The sequence below is a fragment of the Cebus imitator genome, unplaced genomic scaffold, assembly GCF_001604975.1.
Source record: "Cebus imitator isolate Cc_AM_T3 unplaced genomic scaffold, Cebus_imitator-1.0 Scaffold92, whole genome shotgun sequence".
NCBI classification, from domain to species: Eukaryota; Metazoa; Chordata; class Mammalia; order Primates; family Cebidae; genus Cebus; species Cebus imitator.
The window spans coordinates 11020408-11037454 of NW_016107407.1; the positions used below are offsets into that span (position 1 = coordinate 11020408).

Genomic DNA, 17047 nt, shown 5'->3' on the forward strand with positions numbered 1-17047 from the left:
GGATTTTTAATGTTGGACATTTGCGTCTCTGTTAGACTCTTAAGAAATGTATATGATACCAGTAAACCATGTCCCCAAAATAAAAGTTAGAAGCCTGTTGTCAAAATAAGAAATAATAGTTATGAAATATTTTAGGTATACAAAATATAGGAAAAAAATGTTACTTTCAAATGCTTGCCACCCATCTTTGGCAAGCAACATAAATGACCGTAAATATAATAAGGCCCTTTTATGCCACTCCTTTCCTCTTCCCTTCCCCTAGAGGTAATTACTAGCCTAAATTTGGTGTATATTACTCATTTTTTTTTTTTCTTAATAGCTCCACAGTTCCTACGTATTGCTCAATAAATTCTTCTACATGGTGTTTTTTCTGTGGCAGTCTATTCTCCATCAAAGAGAAATGTAGATCCCTTTTCATCCCTCAGACATAACTTTGCTATGGATTTCAATGTATATTGGAGTTTCAATTATTTTTTATCTGAAAAATAGATACTAATTTCAATATGCCGTTCATTTCTCTTAAATAACTGATGCTTGATGACTTCATATTCTATTATGTGACATACCTCTTCAGCTTTCCACCTTTGTGGAGGATGCACTTCTTCCAAGGCTTATCTGACTTTCAGATTGGAGCACAGTCTCATGTCAATGGCCTTTTGTTGCATAGGGATAGAGATTTTTCTTTGGCAACAAAGAAACCAATGGAAAAAAAATACTTTTTTGAAATAAGTGCCATAAAAGCAGAGATTTGGTTCAATTAAAAAAATTATCCAGTAGCAAGTTTGAGAACTCAGAGAGAAGAAACAAAAGCTCGATCTCAGTGATAACCATTATTTTCTTTCTTTCTTTTATATTTTATTATTTTTTAAAGCCTATAGCACCTAGTATTCCCAGGCAGTCTCCCATCCAAGTATTAACCAGCCCCAGTCCTGCTAAACTTCTGACATTAGACAAGATTGGGCACGTTTAAGGTGGTATGGCCATAGACGATAGCCTTTATTTTCTATTGCTTTGCTCTTGATTACAGTGTGGGATAGTTTTTCTTTGTATAAAGTATATATGTCTCCAGTCTGTTAAGAAATATGTTTCTATTATCCCCAGAACTGTAGGATTTTTTTTTCACCTATTATGATCTATTTTTCTGTGATCTTCATTACAGAGTTCTTTTTGTAACTGGCATAGTTCAAATTTTGTTGCTTCTTAAAAGTAATCTATTTCCTTTAGTCTCTTTTTTTGTATGCTTAATATTTTAAAATTTTGAATAATTTAGATGCTGCAAGTGATTTTTCTTTAGCATTTTCCACAGAAGGTCACTAGAGATTTAACTCATCCTTTTTGACTGACAAAGCCCCCAGGCCTATAGATGTAGCACTTTGGTTTTAGACACAGTCTTTTTGAAGACAGGTGTATAGTTTGTGTCAGAGTTATTGGAAATTTTTTTACCATAATCTCTTCTTACCTTTTTACTTTCTTTTCTTTCACGTTTTCCACCCCACCCCCTCCCCGGCAGTATTCCTTGACTACAAACAAACACCCTATGACAGTTGAGGTGTGTATTTGTTTTGAGATGTAGTTTTGTTCTTGTTGCCCAGGCTGGGGTACAATGGTGCAATCTTGGCTTACCGCAACCCCTGCCTCCTGGGTTCAAGCAATTCTCCTGCCTCAGCCTCTCAAGTAGCTGGGATTACCGGCATGTGCCACCACTTCCGCATGATTTTGTATTTTTAGTAGAGATGGGGTTCCTCCATGCTGTACAGGCAGGTCTCGAACTCCTGACCTCAGGTGATCCACCCGCCTCAGCCTCCCAAAGTGCTGGGATAACAGGTGTGAGCTACCACGTCCAGCTGACAGTTGAGTTTTATGGGTATCTTTCAGCCAGTGTTTATTGCTCACTTGCGATGTGACAGGCTCTGTGTACCCAAAATCATCTTTGATCTGTTTGTAAACTTGAAAAGTTTATAATCAGGACTATCATACTAATAAGTAATACTTATATAATATCTAGCACATGCAGGTATTTATTAAGTGCTTTACTGGATTGTCTTTTTTAATCCTCACAACAACCTTTCCAGGTAGGAATAATTATTATCATTCCCATTTTTTCAGATCAGTAAACTGGGGGCACATACAAATCATTTGTCTAAAATCACTTGGATATAGGGTTATCATATGAAATACAGAATGCTCAATTAAACTTGAATTTCAGATAGACTACTATTTTTTAGTTTAAATATATATCAAATACTGTAAAATCTGATGACTCCACTTGGAAAATGAGTGGTAGAGCTGGGATTTAAAACCATGTAATATGGTTATTGGGCCAAAGGTCTTAACTCTTGCATTGTAATGAATACAGAGAATAAGAATCGTATCCACCTGGACATTCAGTATTTAGATATATAATTAATTTTTTACTCGAGTTATTTTTCCCCTAGCTGATCGTATTTACTTCATTGTAGACATATGTGCATTCTTTCTGATTTCAAGTGTAATTTTCAAGTTCAGGTAAATTTATATGTGCTTCGTATGTCTTCTTAAGTCAGTAATAATTATATATTAACCAACATAAAATGGGACTTTTTCTGAACGTGGTTACTTGAGCCATTCTCATCCATGTAATATAATTGTCTTTTTACCTTTTTTTTCTGCAAATATAGGAAGATTTAACTATATATGTGCCAAAAAACCACACTTTTCTTTTGATAAAGTTAAGGAAATGATGTTTGAATAAGGTATTTAACAGTTCTTTGAACATGTCCCATGTGTTCTCAAAAAATTGAGAAGTTATAAAATGCAGATGTGGAACTGAAAGCAGCTTTTACTAAGAATTGCCAAGGAGGCCATCTGGGTCTGCTAAGTAATCATACAGGGAAGGAAGGAGTCATTTTTCCTGGTGAATTACCACAACTCGGGATCAGGCTTTAGTTCTGCATATCTAGAAATTTACTTAACAAAAAATACAGACCTAAGAGGACTTGTGAATGACACACATTTTAAATGTGATACTTTTGATTTCTAGTTCTGGCAGAATTGTGGAGTACATATCTGAAAAAGAAGATGCTCTTAAAAATATATGAGTCAAGTGTTTAACTCAAGACATAGAGCCAGGGTGTTTAGAAACTGAAGAAAAATGTACTTTTAGTGAAATCTGCTTATATTTAAGGGATACTTATGGGTAATGTTTTTCTGTCTCTAGGAGGAATTGGATGGTACCTAGGTAGCAAGTCAGATTTTTGGAGAAAGTTCAGAAAGGAAAGGGCGCAAAAATTAAAAGTGCACCTTTCAGCAGATGTGTAACAGTGCTTGCTATAGGATTGGACTCTATTTTAATCTGTTCCATCTTCGTATGTTTTCAGGCATAGTGTATTGAAATATTTGTCATGGCAGAGTATGTCTGACTTTACAACGGCAGTCATTTCAAAATTAGTATTTCTTTTATAGAATTAACACCACATTATTTTGGACCACCTCTATTCTGTGTAAGTGAAATTTTCTATCAGAATTTTCAGAAGTCACCACATTGCTACCCAGCCAACTTTTTATTATTTTGTAGAATTCATTAATAATCATTTACATTTTGTATTTTTAAGTATGATATAATCACCTTTGAGACACAGTGGAGTAGAAGACATTAATAGGAAACATGTCTCTTCCCTTTTATTACATAAATCTTTCCATGAAAGTAGTGACTTGATGCAACAAAACTTACTAAACCTTTAGATCTCTAGCCAAGAAGATACATGTTTTTCTTTAATGCCAACTATTGTAAATATTGGACTGACCACAGAGTGACCTAACCTGATCATCACCTTCATTGGAATTCAGCATTTGCATTTTAAGTGATCTGAATTGATAAGAAAGTATTTTTCCTTTTAAAGTAATTGTAAGTGGACTGTCTACTTGAATACAGTAAAGCCTGAGAAATGAGTCACTTTCAGTTACTTGTGAGGTGGCATGGAATTGTCACACTGGAATTCAGACTTGGGGTTCAAATCCCTATGCTGCCTTTTAGCAAGTTACTGAATCTCTTTTTCGTCCTCAGTCAAATAGCAATTTTAGGATCATAATGCCCATCTTGAGGGCTTATATAAATTTAAACTAAACAAGAAATATATTAATTCATTGGATAATTGTTTGTTGAATGCCTGCTCTGTGTTGTGATATTAATGAACATGACAAAAATTCCTGCTCTTTATGTTAGTGAGAGAGACGCAACAAACATGTAAGAAAATAAAAATATAATTTTTGGTAGTGAGTTGTAAGTTTTATGAAGAAAAATAAAGCCTAGCACACATAGAAAATTTCAAGTGGCAAAGGAAGGGATTTGAACCCATGTCTACTAGCTTCTAAAGCAATTTTTACTGTGCCCCATTGCCTTTGAAATCTAGTCATTCATTGCTTCAGAGGTCTTCTTTCAGAATAAATAGCTAAGTATTTAAGGGGAGCTACTCATAGATGTTCCTTTATTAAGTAACTTCTTTTGAGCCATCTTGGTGCATACTCTGGTAACAATTCAGTTTTATATGGCAGTGATTATGAATTCTTTATATTTGACACTCAGTCATTTTCTGCCCAGTATTGATGTTTAACAAGTAGTATCATGTCACTCAACACATGTATATGCCTTATTTTCTCAGTTACATTCTTCTTTAAGGGTCAGGACTGTGTCTTCTACTTCAGTGATTCTCAAACTTCAGTATGCATCACAGTCACCTCAGAGTTTCTGATTCAGGAGATCTAGGGTGGGGTCCACAAATTTGCATTTCTGACATATTCCCAGGTGATACTGATGCTGCAGGTCTGGGGACCACACTTTGAGAACTACCGTGTACTTCCTTCTTCCCCAACAATACTTATCATGCTGTTTATCACTTAGCTTAAATGTCCTCTCATCTGTGAATCTGTTGTTGACTTCTATTTCACTGATAAGGCTAGTTGTTCTCAAAATTTAATGCGTATTAGGATCACCTGGGAAAGTTGTTGACAAAGCAGATTTCTGGTCAGACTCCATTATCCATTTTTAGCAAGTACCTTAGATGTTAATGCCAATGATCCATGGAAAACAGCTTGTGAAATTCTGACTTACGGGATTGATCATGCTCTCCTCATTGCCATGACTGTATGTTGTATTTGTCTCTGATTGTTTTTTATACTATACTGTTGTTTGTTTGTATGTCTTTCCCTTCCTACCAGAGTCCCTGAAGGGAAAGGAATATGTCTTATTCGTTGTTACATTTTAATGCTTAGCACAATGCAGTATTAAAAAGCAGTAGAGGCCGGGCGCACCAGCACTCTGGGAGGCCGAGGTGGGTGGATCATTAGGTCAGGACTTCGAGACCAGCCTGGCCAATATAGTGAAACCCCATCTCTACTAAAAACATACAAAAATTAGTGGGTGTGGTGGCATGCGCCTGTAGTCCCAGCTACTCAGGAGGCTGAAGCAGGAGAATTGCCTGAACCCAGGAGGCAGAGGTTGCAGTGAGCTGAGATTGCACCACTGCACCCCAGCCTGGATGACAGATTGAGACTTCATGTCAGAAAAAAAAAAAAAAGCAGTAGAGTGAGTACCACCTGTATAATCAGCTTTGGCACTTGTTAGCTGTGTGAACTTGAGACTATTTAATCTCTCTAAGCCTCAGTTTCCTCTTTATGAATGGTAGTAGCAGTACTTACTTGCTATGGAAATTAGCTGTAGGTATATACAGTATTTAGTGTGGCAGTTGACATATGGAATGCAGCCAGTAAGTGGAAACCATTACAGTGTTGTGGTTGTCATTATGTTTTGGAGGAAGCAAAATAAATGAATTAATGAAAACCCCTACATTACAATTTTAGCATCTAAATTCAGGGTATGTATTTAATACTTCATTGAAAATCCTTGCTTAATTGTCTCAAACACTATTTTATATTTTGGTATTTTAGTGAAGTATTGTGAAGTAAAATTATACTTTGGGCTTCTCTGTAACAGGAAAACAAAGAAACCGCTTGGAACCAATGGATACCATATTTGTTAAACAAGTTAAAGAAGGAGGACCTGCTTTTGAAGCTGGATTATGTACAGGTGCTAATATTCTTCTTTAAACAATACCTTTTAATTTCTTTTTCACTTTATTCCATATTTTATGTTCAATATTTTTTCTTTTTCTATCTTTCTGTGTGCTTCTTCCTTTTCCTTCACATCTGTTGTTAGTAATTTTAAGACCTAATTATGTTTCTTGATGCCCGTATGGTTGGGTTTGAACAGAAATAACAATATAAATTGATACACTGTGAGCGCTTTTAATTACCACACAGATAAGAGACTCTTGGAGGCTCTTTTAAGGATCATATTTTGCATGCATTGAATTTTGACAAAGGATTACAAAGTAGCAAAATGATGAAGGTATTTATTTGATATAAGTGAAATAATCTTCTTGGATTTCCAAGTTCTAGAAATGCCTGATGTGCCAGAGTTCAGTTAATTAATTTGCTGCACAAAAAGTGGCTTAAGTCTGCAGTAAGCCTGGCTTCATCTGAAGGTGTCAGTATATGTGGTCTAATTGCCTGGATATAGTAGCGGTTTGTTCTAAAATGTTTTATGATTTTTTGATTTTAATAAAACATTCTGAAATAGTTATTCTTTTCTTTTGTTTTTTAAACATTAATTTAAAATGCAAATAACTGGACAACTATCCTTCACTGCCTTTTAAATAAAATGCTGTATTTTCATCTACAAATACTAGAAAGTAGTGGACATCATTGCTAAGATTTATGGGGATGTATACTGTTAATGTAGTACCCACCTTAGTTATTTTTTTATTATACTTAAAGTAAGCCTAATTTAAGTATCATTAATATGTATAATATGTATGTTAGTGTGCATATGGAATTTCTTTACAAAGAATGTATCATCTGTCATCTTTTAAGCCTCACATGACTGGGGAGATGAAGTGGACATATACTGTGATAAGCATACAAGAAGTACATTGTTGCCTATTTTCTTCTTTCCTCTGTCCTTTCCATTAATCTTTGTCTCTGTCCTTTCCTTTCTACTCTGAGTTTTTCTGAGTAATCCAATGTCCTTTTCCTTAGTCAAAAGCATGCGAATACCCATATTTAAGTTTTATAGTACAGACTAATCAACAAACCAAATAGATTTGGGAGACTACAAGGAAATCAGCTGGACTAAAGTTAGAGGATACTCGGGAAATAAAGACAATCACTATTTTAAGCCTGCTGAATAATGTTCTCTATTAGAAATGACAGAGTAGGGCCGGGTGTGGTGATACACACCTGTAATCTCAGCACTTTGGGAGGCTGAAGCTGGTGGATCACTTGAGGTCAGGAGTTCGAGACCAGCCTGGCCAACATGGTGAAACCTCGTCTCTACTAAAAATACAAAAATCATCCGGGCATGATGGTGTATACCTGTAATCCCAGCTACTTGGGAGACTGAGGCAGAATTGCTTGAAGCAGAGGGGCAGAGGTTGCAGTGAGCTGAAATTGTGCCACTGCACTCCAGCCTGGGTGACAAGAGTGAGACTCCTTCTAAAAAAAAAAAAAAAAAAAAAAAGAGAGAGAGAAATGACAGGGTAAGTGGAGGGATAATTAGTTCTGCCCCTCGGGAAATGGCTGATGCGCCGTAAGTAGTATAGCTCTGGTGACTATACCTTTTGAAATTTCTAAATTCAGTAATGGCTGGAACTCTCACTTAGAACATGGCTAGTTTCAAAAAACGCTGGATATGTTAAATTGTATTTACTTTTGTAAAAGGTACTTTAATAAGCTAGGATATTCATATGTTTTAATATAATTATAATTCTCACAATTCTATATTTTATTTTAATATATATCACATTAAAAATAAGGACATTATTCAATAAATATTTCAAAAGTGTTCAAAAGTGACTTTCTGCAGGACTTCTCATGTGTTTTTTTTACTCCTCTTTGAAGGTGACCGAATTATAAAAGTCAATGGAGAAAGTGTTATTGGCAAAACCTATTCCCAAGTAATTGCTTTAATTCAGAACAGGTAAGAGTATTGAAGTATTAATTTTGGCCAGAGATGGGTTTTAAAAATCAACAAAACACATAGACGTAATACGGTATTCTATTCTTGTAAGAAATTGTGCTGACAAGGAGATGTGGAACTTTCCCGTAGATATAACGCATTTGAGAGTTGCCAAGGACCAGCTATCTGAGAAGAGCTTAGTTGGTGGCTTTGGTTTGGCAGATATGTCAGATTTATGATTAAAGTCGTGTAGAGGCTGAGAGGCACACATTTTAGATTTACTGAGTTTCCCTTTTATTTGAAGTGAGAAATGTATAATTTTTAATACTATATCAATAAAGGCATATATAGTTTATTTTAAAACCTGTTACCAAAGTATGTTAGTTTTAAGTATCTTTGAATATTCTTCTTAGCCTAAATTAATTCATTTGTTCTAACCAAGACAAGAAGACGTCCCCTTTTAATCCATTTGTCTGCCTGCGTTTTGCAGAATGGTAGGATTTTGATCTCTAAAGTTAGATACATATTTATAGAGTGACTATCCATGAGACCTCCAAGATCATTTAGTCCTACTCTCTTTCACCCACATAACTAGAAAACTTTTCCAAATTACAAATAAAGAAGTTAGAAACCAAAGAGGTTATTACTATATTGAATTTCTGTCAAGGCTAGGCCATGGATCTGAGCCCAATCAGATCATCACTCTGTTGTAAGAGGTTCTTCTCAGATTCAAATACAGGAACTTTTGAATGATCTAATGGTTTCTGTTAGCCACACTTACCTGTTTGTAATTCAATTGCAGTTCTTCATTTTCTGAAGTTTTTTTATCAAGCTCTCCTAATCATATCTAGATCAGCTCATTCTGTAATCTAAATTATTTACAGTAATGCCCTAATACATTGTCATTTTTTACAATTAAATGACATGATTGTGATTAATTGATCTCAGAATGCTTTCTTTAATGTTTTAATATTTAATGGGATTCTAACAGAAAACAACTCTTGAATATTGCCTCTTATGTTGATAATGAATGTAAAGCCTCTCCAAGGGATAACAGGAGATCTACCAAATTTTTTTTTGCTCAAAATAATTTAGATCATCATAAACACAACAATGTGTTTTAAATACACGATGTGTTTTGTCAGCCCATAACTTAAAAGATTTTTATTGTATTAATATCTCTGCTTTAAAAAAAACCAACTTAATCATTATTGTCTTCAAAACCTACGTTCCTCTATTACTGATACAGTTCATCTTTCAGAGTAATAACACTTCAACCACTAAAATCAATTTGAATATTAGAGAAATATTTATGCATGATCTTATTTCCGTTAAAAAAAATTGTGTTTCTTCTGTCTGCAGCTGGTAGTAGATAGGTAATGAAGCACAAAGCCCTTGAGATTCTGCAGTGTATTAATGTAAACATATGTCCTTGCAGGCTGGGTGCAGTGGCTAATGCCTGTAATCCCAGCACTTGGGAGGCTGAGGTGGGCAGATCACTTTAGCCCAAGAGTTTGATACCAGCCTGGGCAACATGGTGAAACCCTGTCTCTGCAAAAAATTAGCTGGGCGTAGTGCTGTGTGCCTGTTGTCCCTGCTACTTAGCAGGCTGAGGTGGGAGGATCACCTGAGCCCAGGAGGTCAGTCAAATGAGGCTTGATAGAGCCACTACACTTTGCAAAATTAAGATGTTTAATATTACTCTTGGCAGGGTGCAGTGGCTCATGCCTGTAATCCGAGCACTTTGGGAGGTCGAGGTGGGCAGATCACTTGAGGTCAGGAGTTTGAGACCAGCCTGGCCTATGTGGTGAGCCCCCATCTCTACTAAAAATACAAAAATTTGGCCAGGCGTGGTGGCTCATGCCTGTAATCCCAGCACTTTGGGAGGCTGAGATGTGCGCATCGTCTAAGGTCGGGAGTTCCAGACCAGCCTGACCAACATGGAGAAACCCCATTTCTAAAAATAAAAAATTAGCCAGGTGTGTTGGCATATGCCTCTAATCCCAGCTACTTGGGAGGCTGAGGCAGGAAAATTGCTTGAACCCAGGAAGCAGTTTGCGGTGAGCTGAGATTACGCCATTGCAGTCCAGCCTGGGCAACAAGAGTGAAACTCTGCCTTAAAAAAAAAATACAAAAATTCATTGGGTGTGGTGGTGCATGCCTTTAGTCCCACTCCTCGGGAAGCTGAGGCATGAGAATTGCTTGAACCCAGTAGGCAAAGGTTGCTGTGAGCCGAGATTGCACCGCTGCACTGCAGCCTGGGTGACAGAGTGAGACTGTCTCTGTCTGTCTCTGTCTCTCTCTCTCTCTCTCCCTCTCCCTCTCTCTCTCTCTCTCTCTCTCCCCCCCATATATATATGTATATATATACACACACACACTTCCAAATATATATAAATATATATATATTTGAGGGTTCTTTGTTTGATGTTAATGAATTTTTAACTTAATGGACGGAATATATGACAATCTATAATTTGTTTTGTGACTTGAATAAAACAATAAATAATTGTATCCTGATATTAAGAGTTTTGTCCTAGGACTATTTAATATAAGCAACATGCTTTATATTTCTAAATTAGAAACGTTATAAAGAAGACTTTACTGATTATGAATAGCACAAACATGGCAGGGGTCCTGCATAGTTAACTTGTGTATACAAAGGTGACTTGTTTTCATTCTAATCATTTGGTTTTAAAACTAAAGATATAAGAATACCAAAAATAAACTTTTAAACAATTTAAAAATACTTCGAAGTTAACTGTTTTTCCTTTAACTCTTTTTAATACACTTCTGCCTCCCCTAAAATAGCATATATATTCAATTTCAGTGACACAACATTGGAACTTAGTGTTATGCCAAAAGATGAAGACATTCTCCAAGTGGTAAGTTGTATTTATTCAAATATGAGTTGTTTTACAGTCATGAATGCTAGGAAAATATTTTTGAGATGGAAGTATTAAAGATTGAATAGAGAAAAAAGATTCTAGGATTTAAAAACCCTCTGGTTCCTTTTACAGAATCTAAAATTCTCTGCATTATACAAAAACTAGACCAAAAATACTGTTGTCAAATTTTTGCAATTAAGTGACATGGAAATGTTTTGTTGATTCCACAGTGAACTCTTAATGTTGTCATTTAGAATGAGATTCCTGGAGTTTGTCCTAGTGTTGCTTTCTAACTAGACCAAAGGTGGAGTGCAACTCTGATCTCTGCCTAGATAGCAACACCAGGACATTAGAATCTTTTTTTTTTTTTTCTCAATACGAACAGAAAAACAAAAGTTTTTTAAATATGAGGACGAATTTTGTGATTGCCTTTTTCTAATTTTCCAATAAATATTACACAAAGCAGTATTCTATCAATTCATTCCTAAAATGTTCACAATGAATGGAGTCCACAACTTAAGGGGGAAAATATGTTAAAACCTTGAAATGAAACTTGAACAGTTTAGCATTTAGTCTAAAATATTTTTCAGATTTTTATAAAGAAATAAATGGAATGGAATGCTTAACGCCTTTATTACGCTTAAGTATTGCCGAAAGTGAGATGATAAAAATATAAATTTCATTCAAGAGAATAATACTTTATTTCAGCTGATTTTGCAGTTCAGTAGAATAAAATAGAAAAACTTTTTAACACACTGACAACTAACAGATCCAGGAAATGGCAGTGGCCACTGAAGTATTTTTTTTTAATTCTTTTTGGTGAATAATTGGGTTTTTTTCTTACTACTTATAGCTAAATTCAAGAAAAGCAGGGAGCTTATGAACTCTTTGTGGTGGTAGTGAAAATGGTGTAGTAATATTCTTCATTTGTAAGGCTGTAGTTTGGACTTAACAAAGGCCCTGAATAATCAGTAAACATTTTTACAAAAAAATAAAATCACTAAAGCTGATTCTAATGAGTCATCTTATTCACTGACATGTAAAACTATAATTAAGTGAAACCCACGGGGATTTCACATGTTTTCAAGGCATGTCAATTTTCTTTAGGAATGTTTTATTACTGATAACAGATTGCCCTTCTGAAGAACACAGTTTAGTTGGAGTTGGGAGGCTCACGAAGCAAGGTACAGCTAGCTGCAGTAATTTTCCTAGGCATGCATAAGTGGTTGTAGAGTTCCTACCTTGATAATTGAGCATAGTGATCATGTAGCAGACGTAACCACAGACACCAGTGGCTCTGAAAATCACTAGAAATAAATAGGGAATTCTTCTATAGTGCTCTTATACAGAAGATGATGTATAATGGTAGTGAAGGATTTACCTGGCTTCCTCCTTGCAATCTGAAGACTTGATGGCAGAATCAACTTCTGCAACTGAACTGTTTTCTGATGTTCAGTAGACCCTTTCCTTGCCAAGGCGAAGGCACTGATTGGATGACTCTTAGAACAGTGTTTGTTTCACAGAATGGCTGGCAAAGAAGCAGTTAAATGCAGAATCACTATCATAGCCTGCAGTGTGATTGATGAAGAGCAGCAAATCACTTCATGAAATGGAAGGAGTAATTTTGTAATTATATGATTAATGGAAAAACAGATTACTTAAAGAAAAATTAGTTTTTTTTTTCTGTTATTCATGTTCTTGAATAGTCTGTCTTGTTATAGTTTATTTAAGTAGATCTAAAGTAAAATATAAAGTGTCCCAAAGACAGAAAAACCAGTTCAGTAAATAACGTGATCATACAGATCTTCAAAGCTCAGCAGTAAAGAGTTCTGGTATACTGTAACATAAAATTTATTTTTAAAACATGGTATTTGAATTACTTTAATCATAAGAAATTTAAAAGCATATGCCTTTCATCATAAAAGAAAACTCTACTTTTAAACCTATCCTTAATTCACATTTGAATGTGTTTTAATTCATTAAGAAATCAAAGGAATATATAATTCTCTGTTTCTAACATATATTCCAGAGTTAAAATGTTCTTTAAGACACCTTCAGAAGTATTTATGCACATCTTAAGTCTATTCAAAAGATAGGCTTTTAAGGATGTATTTGTCCCCATGAGGTTGAATATTTATATTGTAAAGAAAAGCAATGGGTAGTATGAACATTTTTGCAGCCACCATAAAAATCATTTACCCATGGAAACACCTGTTGTAGTTTGTATATGTTTACCTGGGCAAGAGGATTGGGTAGTGCATGGAGGTTTTTTCCTCTCCTGAAGTGATAGACCAAATTATTTTATAAAGTGCCCTGCTCACCTTTGAGAGGTGACCTAGAAAATTTAATTTGGTTTATCCATGCCCAGAGCCATTTGAAAAAGAAAAAAAACATTTAATTTGGTATAAAACTTGACTGATGTAAAGACAGGTGTATAATGATAGATTTCATAATTCATGGATATCAATGATAGAATGTTGAAAACCATGAAGTTAAAATTAAGAATAATTCATTTATGTTTTTAAACTAGTGCTAGTAATAGTAATCTTGTGCTTGGCAACCTCATTTTTTAAACAAGCATATATTTTCTAGTTTAACAATAAGAATAGTATTACATTCATCTTAATCATTTTGACAGTATTTTGTTGTAATATTTTAGACTGTGGTATCTTAGGTTCATATTTATTGCATAATAAAAAGTTTTTCATTTTCAAAAACCAAAATGATTTTGTTTCTCTATTAAACATTATCTGTGCATGAATGAAATAGCCACACCCATGCAGTCACCTAAACAATGATGCTGACTCTCTTGGTCTATTTGGGCTGCTGTAACAAAATACCTTAGACTGGATGGCTTATAAACAGAGAAATTTATTTCTCACATTCTGGAGGCTGGGAAGTCCAACCTCAAGTTCAGGTGTATTTGGTGTCTAGTGAGGGCCCATTTTCTCATAGATAGTACCTTTCACTGTGTTTTCACTTGGTTGAAGGGCTGACACAGCTCTCTGTGGCCTCTTTTATAAGGACACTAATTTTATGTTTGAGGTCCACCCTCATGACCTGATCATCTCCCAGAGGCCCCATCTCTTAACTCATTCACGTTGATGATTAAGTTTCAACATATGAATTAGGGGAGGGGAACACACAAACATTCAGACCACAGCACTGACCAGAGAGAATACTTCCCTGAGTGAAATAGTGATAGGAGAACTAGATCAGGGCATTCTTCTTGGTTCCTCACCCAAGATATTTTGTTAAGCATTTGGCTCCATTGAGTCAAAAATTAAATTTTAAGTTAATTGGCTTTTATAACTCTGGAGATTCTTGGGTATGTCTAATGTTTGACTAGGACATTTTAAGCCTACTTTGTGCTGTTCAAAGTTAAATAACTTGTGTGGTATAAAAAGGAAGAAAGCAGATGATATAAGGATTTGAACTCAGGCGGGTCTGAGATGGTACCACAGCCCTATACTGCCATTGAGTAGAGATGAATTGTTTAGGTGGCTTACCATAAGTCACCCTGCCAGTTGGTGTAGCTGTTATTCTAACCTGAAGCTCTGGATTCTGAGTCCAGCGTTCTTTTTGCTGCCCTATGGATATGTGATATAACTTGAAAAATGTAATTTAAACTAAGTTTTTCTTGAGGTTTATTAGAATTACTTTTAAAATAAGCATTTGATATGTTCTGTAATCAGTATAATATCCCATTTAAGATTAAGTAGCCATTTGTCAAGTGTACATGTAGGTGGTCCTGCCTAGAGTAAGGGAAGCAAGAGTGTGAATTCTTGAGGGTACTTTCACATTTTGCAGGTTAGCAGCAGTTACTTTATTTTTTAAATGTATTTTTAAATAATTACAAGAATAGTATGTGCTGGTTGAAAAAATTTGAAATAATGCAGAAAGGCATAATAAAAAGAAAGTCCTCCGTCTACACCATCTCTTTCTCTCATTCCCAATGGTGGCATGGTTGGCATTTACCAGCAAACATGGTTATTCTTGCTTTTATCATAGGTAATGGCATTAAATTAATAAATTAACCTGTTAAAGATGAATTGAAAGGCAAGAATTTTAATGTTACCACATTATTCTTCAGGTTTTTTTTTTTCTCGTTTTGCTTACCATTTAATAGACAGTATCATAGGTATGTATGGTCATAATGATTTTGATGTGACTATATAAAAAATGAACTAGAAGATTATTTTAGGATTATTTAGTTACTATTGGGCACTGTACATATAATCAAGATCCAGGCTGTTGATATTAAGTTGTATTTAATATGCCCTTTAGAGTTCTAATTCCAAAGGAAGAATTCTTTGGATCTTCTTTCTTATTTTCTTTCTCTTCCTCCTTCCTTTTTGAGAGCTTTTTGTATCCAATAGGCAAAGCAGGGTTGCTACTATTCTGTTTTCACTAGGGAAGGCTTCAGTTTTAAAATACAAGTTATTAAACTCCTGTAAGGTGTAATACTTAAGTACAAGGGTAAAGAAAGCTCAAGAAGGAATGTGAAGTGATGTACAAAAGGGCTGAATGGAGAAAACAGCTAAAAATGTTTTGTCATACTCTGTTGAATTCACAAGAGCTAGTCGATTGGGAAAAATGTACATAAATGTCTAATTCCATCAAAACACATTCATATGTTGTAAAGTATCCATTTGGGCTTAAAACATAACTAAAATTCAAAATTGTTAATATTGAACATGTAATTCTTATGACATTGATTTCAAAAATATTCCTCCTCAAATTTGAATAAAGAAGATATCTTTAAAATATTAGTTCCAGCTGAGCTCAGTGGCTCACGCCTGTAATCCCAACACTTTGGGAGTCCAAAGCAGGTGGATCACTTGAGGCCGGAAGCTCGAGACCAGCGTGGCCAACCTAGTGGAGCTATCTCCACTAAAAACACAAAAGTTAGCTGGGCATGGTGGCACATGCCTGTAATCCCAGCTACTCAGGAGGCTGAGGCAGGAGAATCAGTTGAACCCAGGAGGTGCAGGTTTCGGTGAGCCAAGGTTGCACCACTGCACTCCAGCCTGGACAACAAAGCGAGACTTCGTCTCAAAAAAAAAAAAAAGAAAAAAAAGTTCTAGAACAGCACTTCCCAGGCAGATCTTCTAATTATGTTAACACCTCTGGGGGAAAAAAAAATGGGTTCCCTAGCAAATAAGTTTGTACTTTTAAGTTTCACAATGCACATTTTGTCAAAAATGTTCTTGAATGAATTCATATTTTATTATCTCAACCATGTCTGCTTAGATTAGATAATAGTACTGCATGTGTGAGATGTTCCATTGAGTCAGTTCACTGTTAATGCATGCATATGTATGGATTTAAGGACCCTTGTGATAACCCAGAAGTGGGGACCCGTGACTGTAACGTAGACTACTTAGCATTTACAATTACTATACAGGAATATGAGAAATGTCTGAAGTATGTAAAATATTTTTCTCAGGTTTTGATAGTTCTAGTCATAGACTTCTATAACTAAAAGATGATATTCTTTCCCAAATTTGAATAAAGGAGTTATCTTTAAAATATTAGTTCTAGAATAGCATTTCCCAAGTAGATATTCTAATTATGTTAAGACCTCTGGAAAAAATGACCTCTATGGTGAATAAGTTTATACTTTCCCTTTGAATTTCACAAAGTACATTAATGTAGTAGTGATTTTGAGAAGTCAGGAAGTTTGCCAAGTGATCCTACATCATCGACCGTGGGGACTTCCTCTCCCCCATCCTCCTCTTCAGATGGTATATAATAAAAGTACACAAGGACACTGTGGGAAATGCTGTACCAGACAGTTCAGTATTCTTTCATTTAGACACAGTTTTCCTATTGCAAAAAAGTATTCATATGGATTATAATCAGCATGGAAAAGATAGGCTTGGTGTGTCAATGTACATACTCAAAATGCATATTTGGATTAACTGGATTCCTGCCATAAAAATATTATGTAGACATGTTTTCCTTAATATGTCTAGCTTGTTTCTCTGCATTCTAGTTTGTGTTCTGTAATATTTATTATAGGTTAACAAGAATTACTCTGGAAGTAATATTTTTATATTTATTCAGTAGTTATTTTTGCAAACTAATAAAATAGTACAAAAGGTACAGTGTTGAAAGATCTTAATTTTTGAGTGAAACTTAATAAAAGTCATTTCCCCCCCCCCGC

At 35.1% G+C, this 17047-nt stretch overlaps 1 protein-coding gene across 10 annotated transcripts in view; it reads left to right on the top strand.

The window, feature by feature from the left end:
* Window positions 1-17047, top strand: part of ARHGAP21 (Rho GTPase activating protein 21) — a 130513-nt gene that overhangs the window by 79102 nt on the left and 34364 nt on the right. For all 10 annotated transcript variants that reach the window (XR_005201388.1, XR_005201389.1, XM_017535533.2 and 7 more), the window contains 3 exons: window positions 5969-6061; window positions 7933-8011; window positions 10821-10875. Coding sequence is in view for 8 of the 10 variants with exons in the window: in XM_017535533.2 (XP_017391022.1) it covers window positions 5969-6061; window positions 7933-8011; window positions 10821-10875 (227 nt within the window). In the remaining 2 variants the exon portion in view is untranslated. The remainder of the gene's footprint in view (window positions 1-5968; window positions 6062-7932; window positions 8012-10820; window positions 10876-17047) is intronic.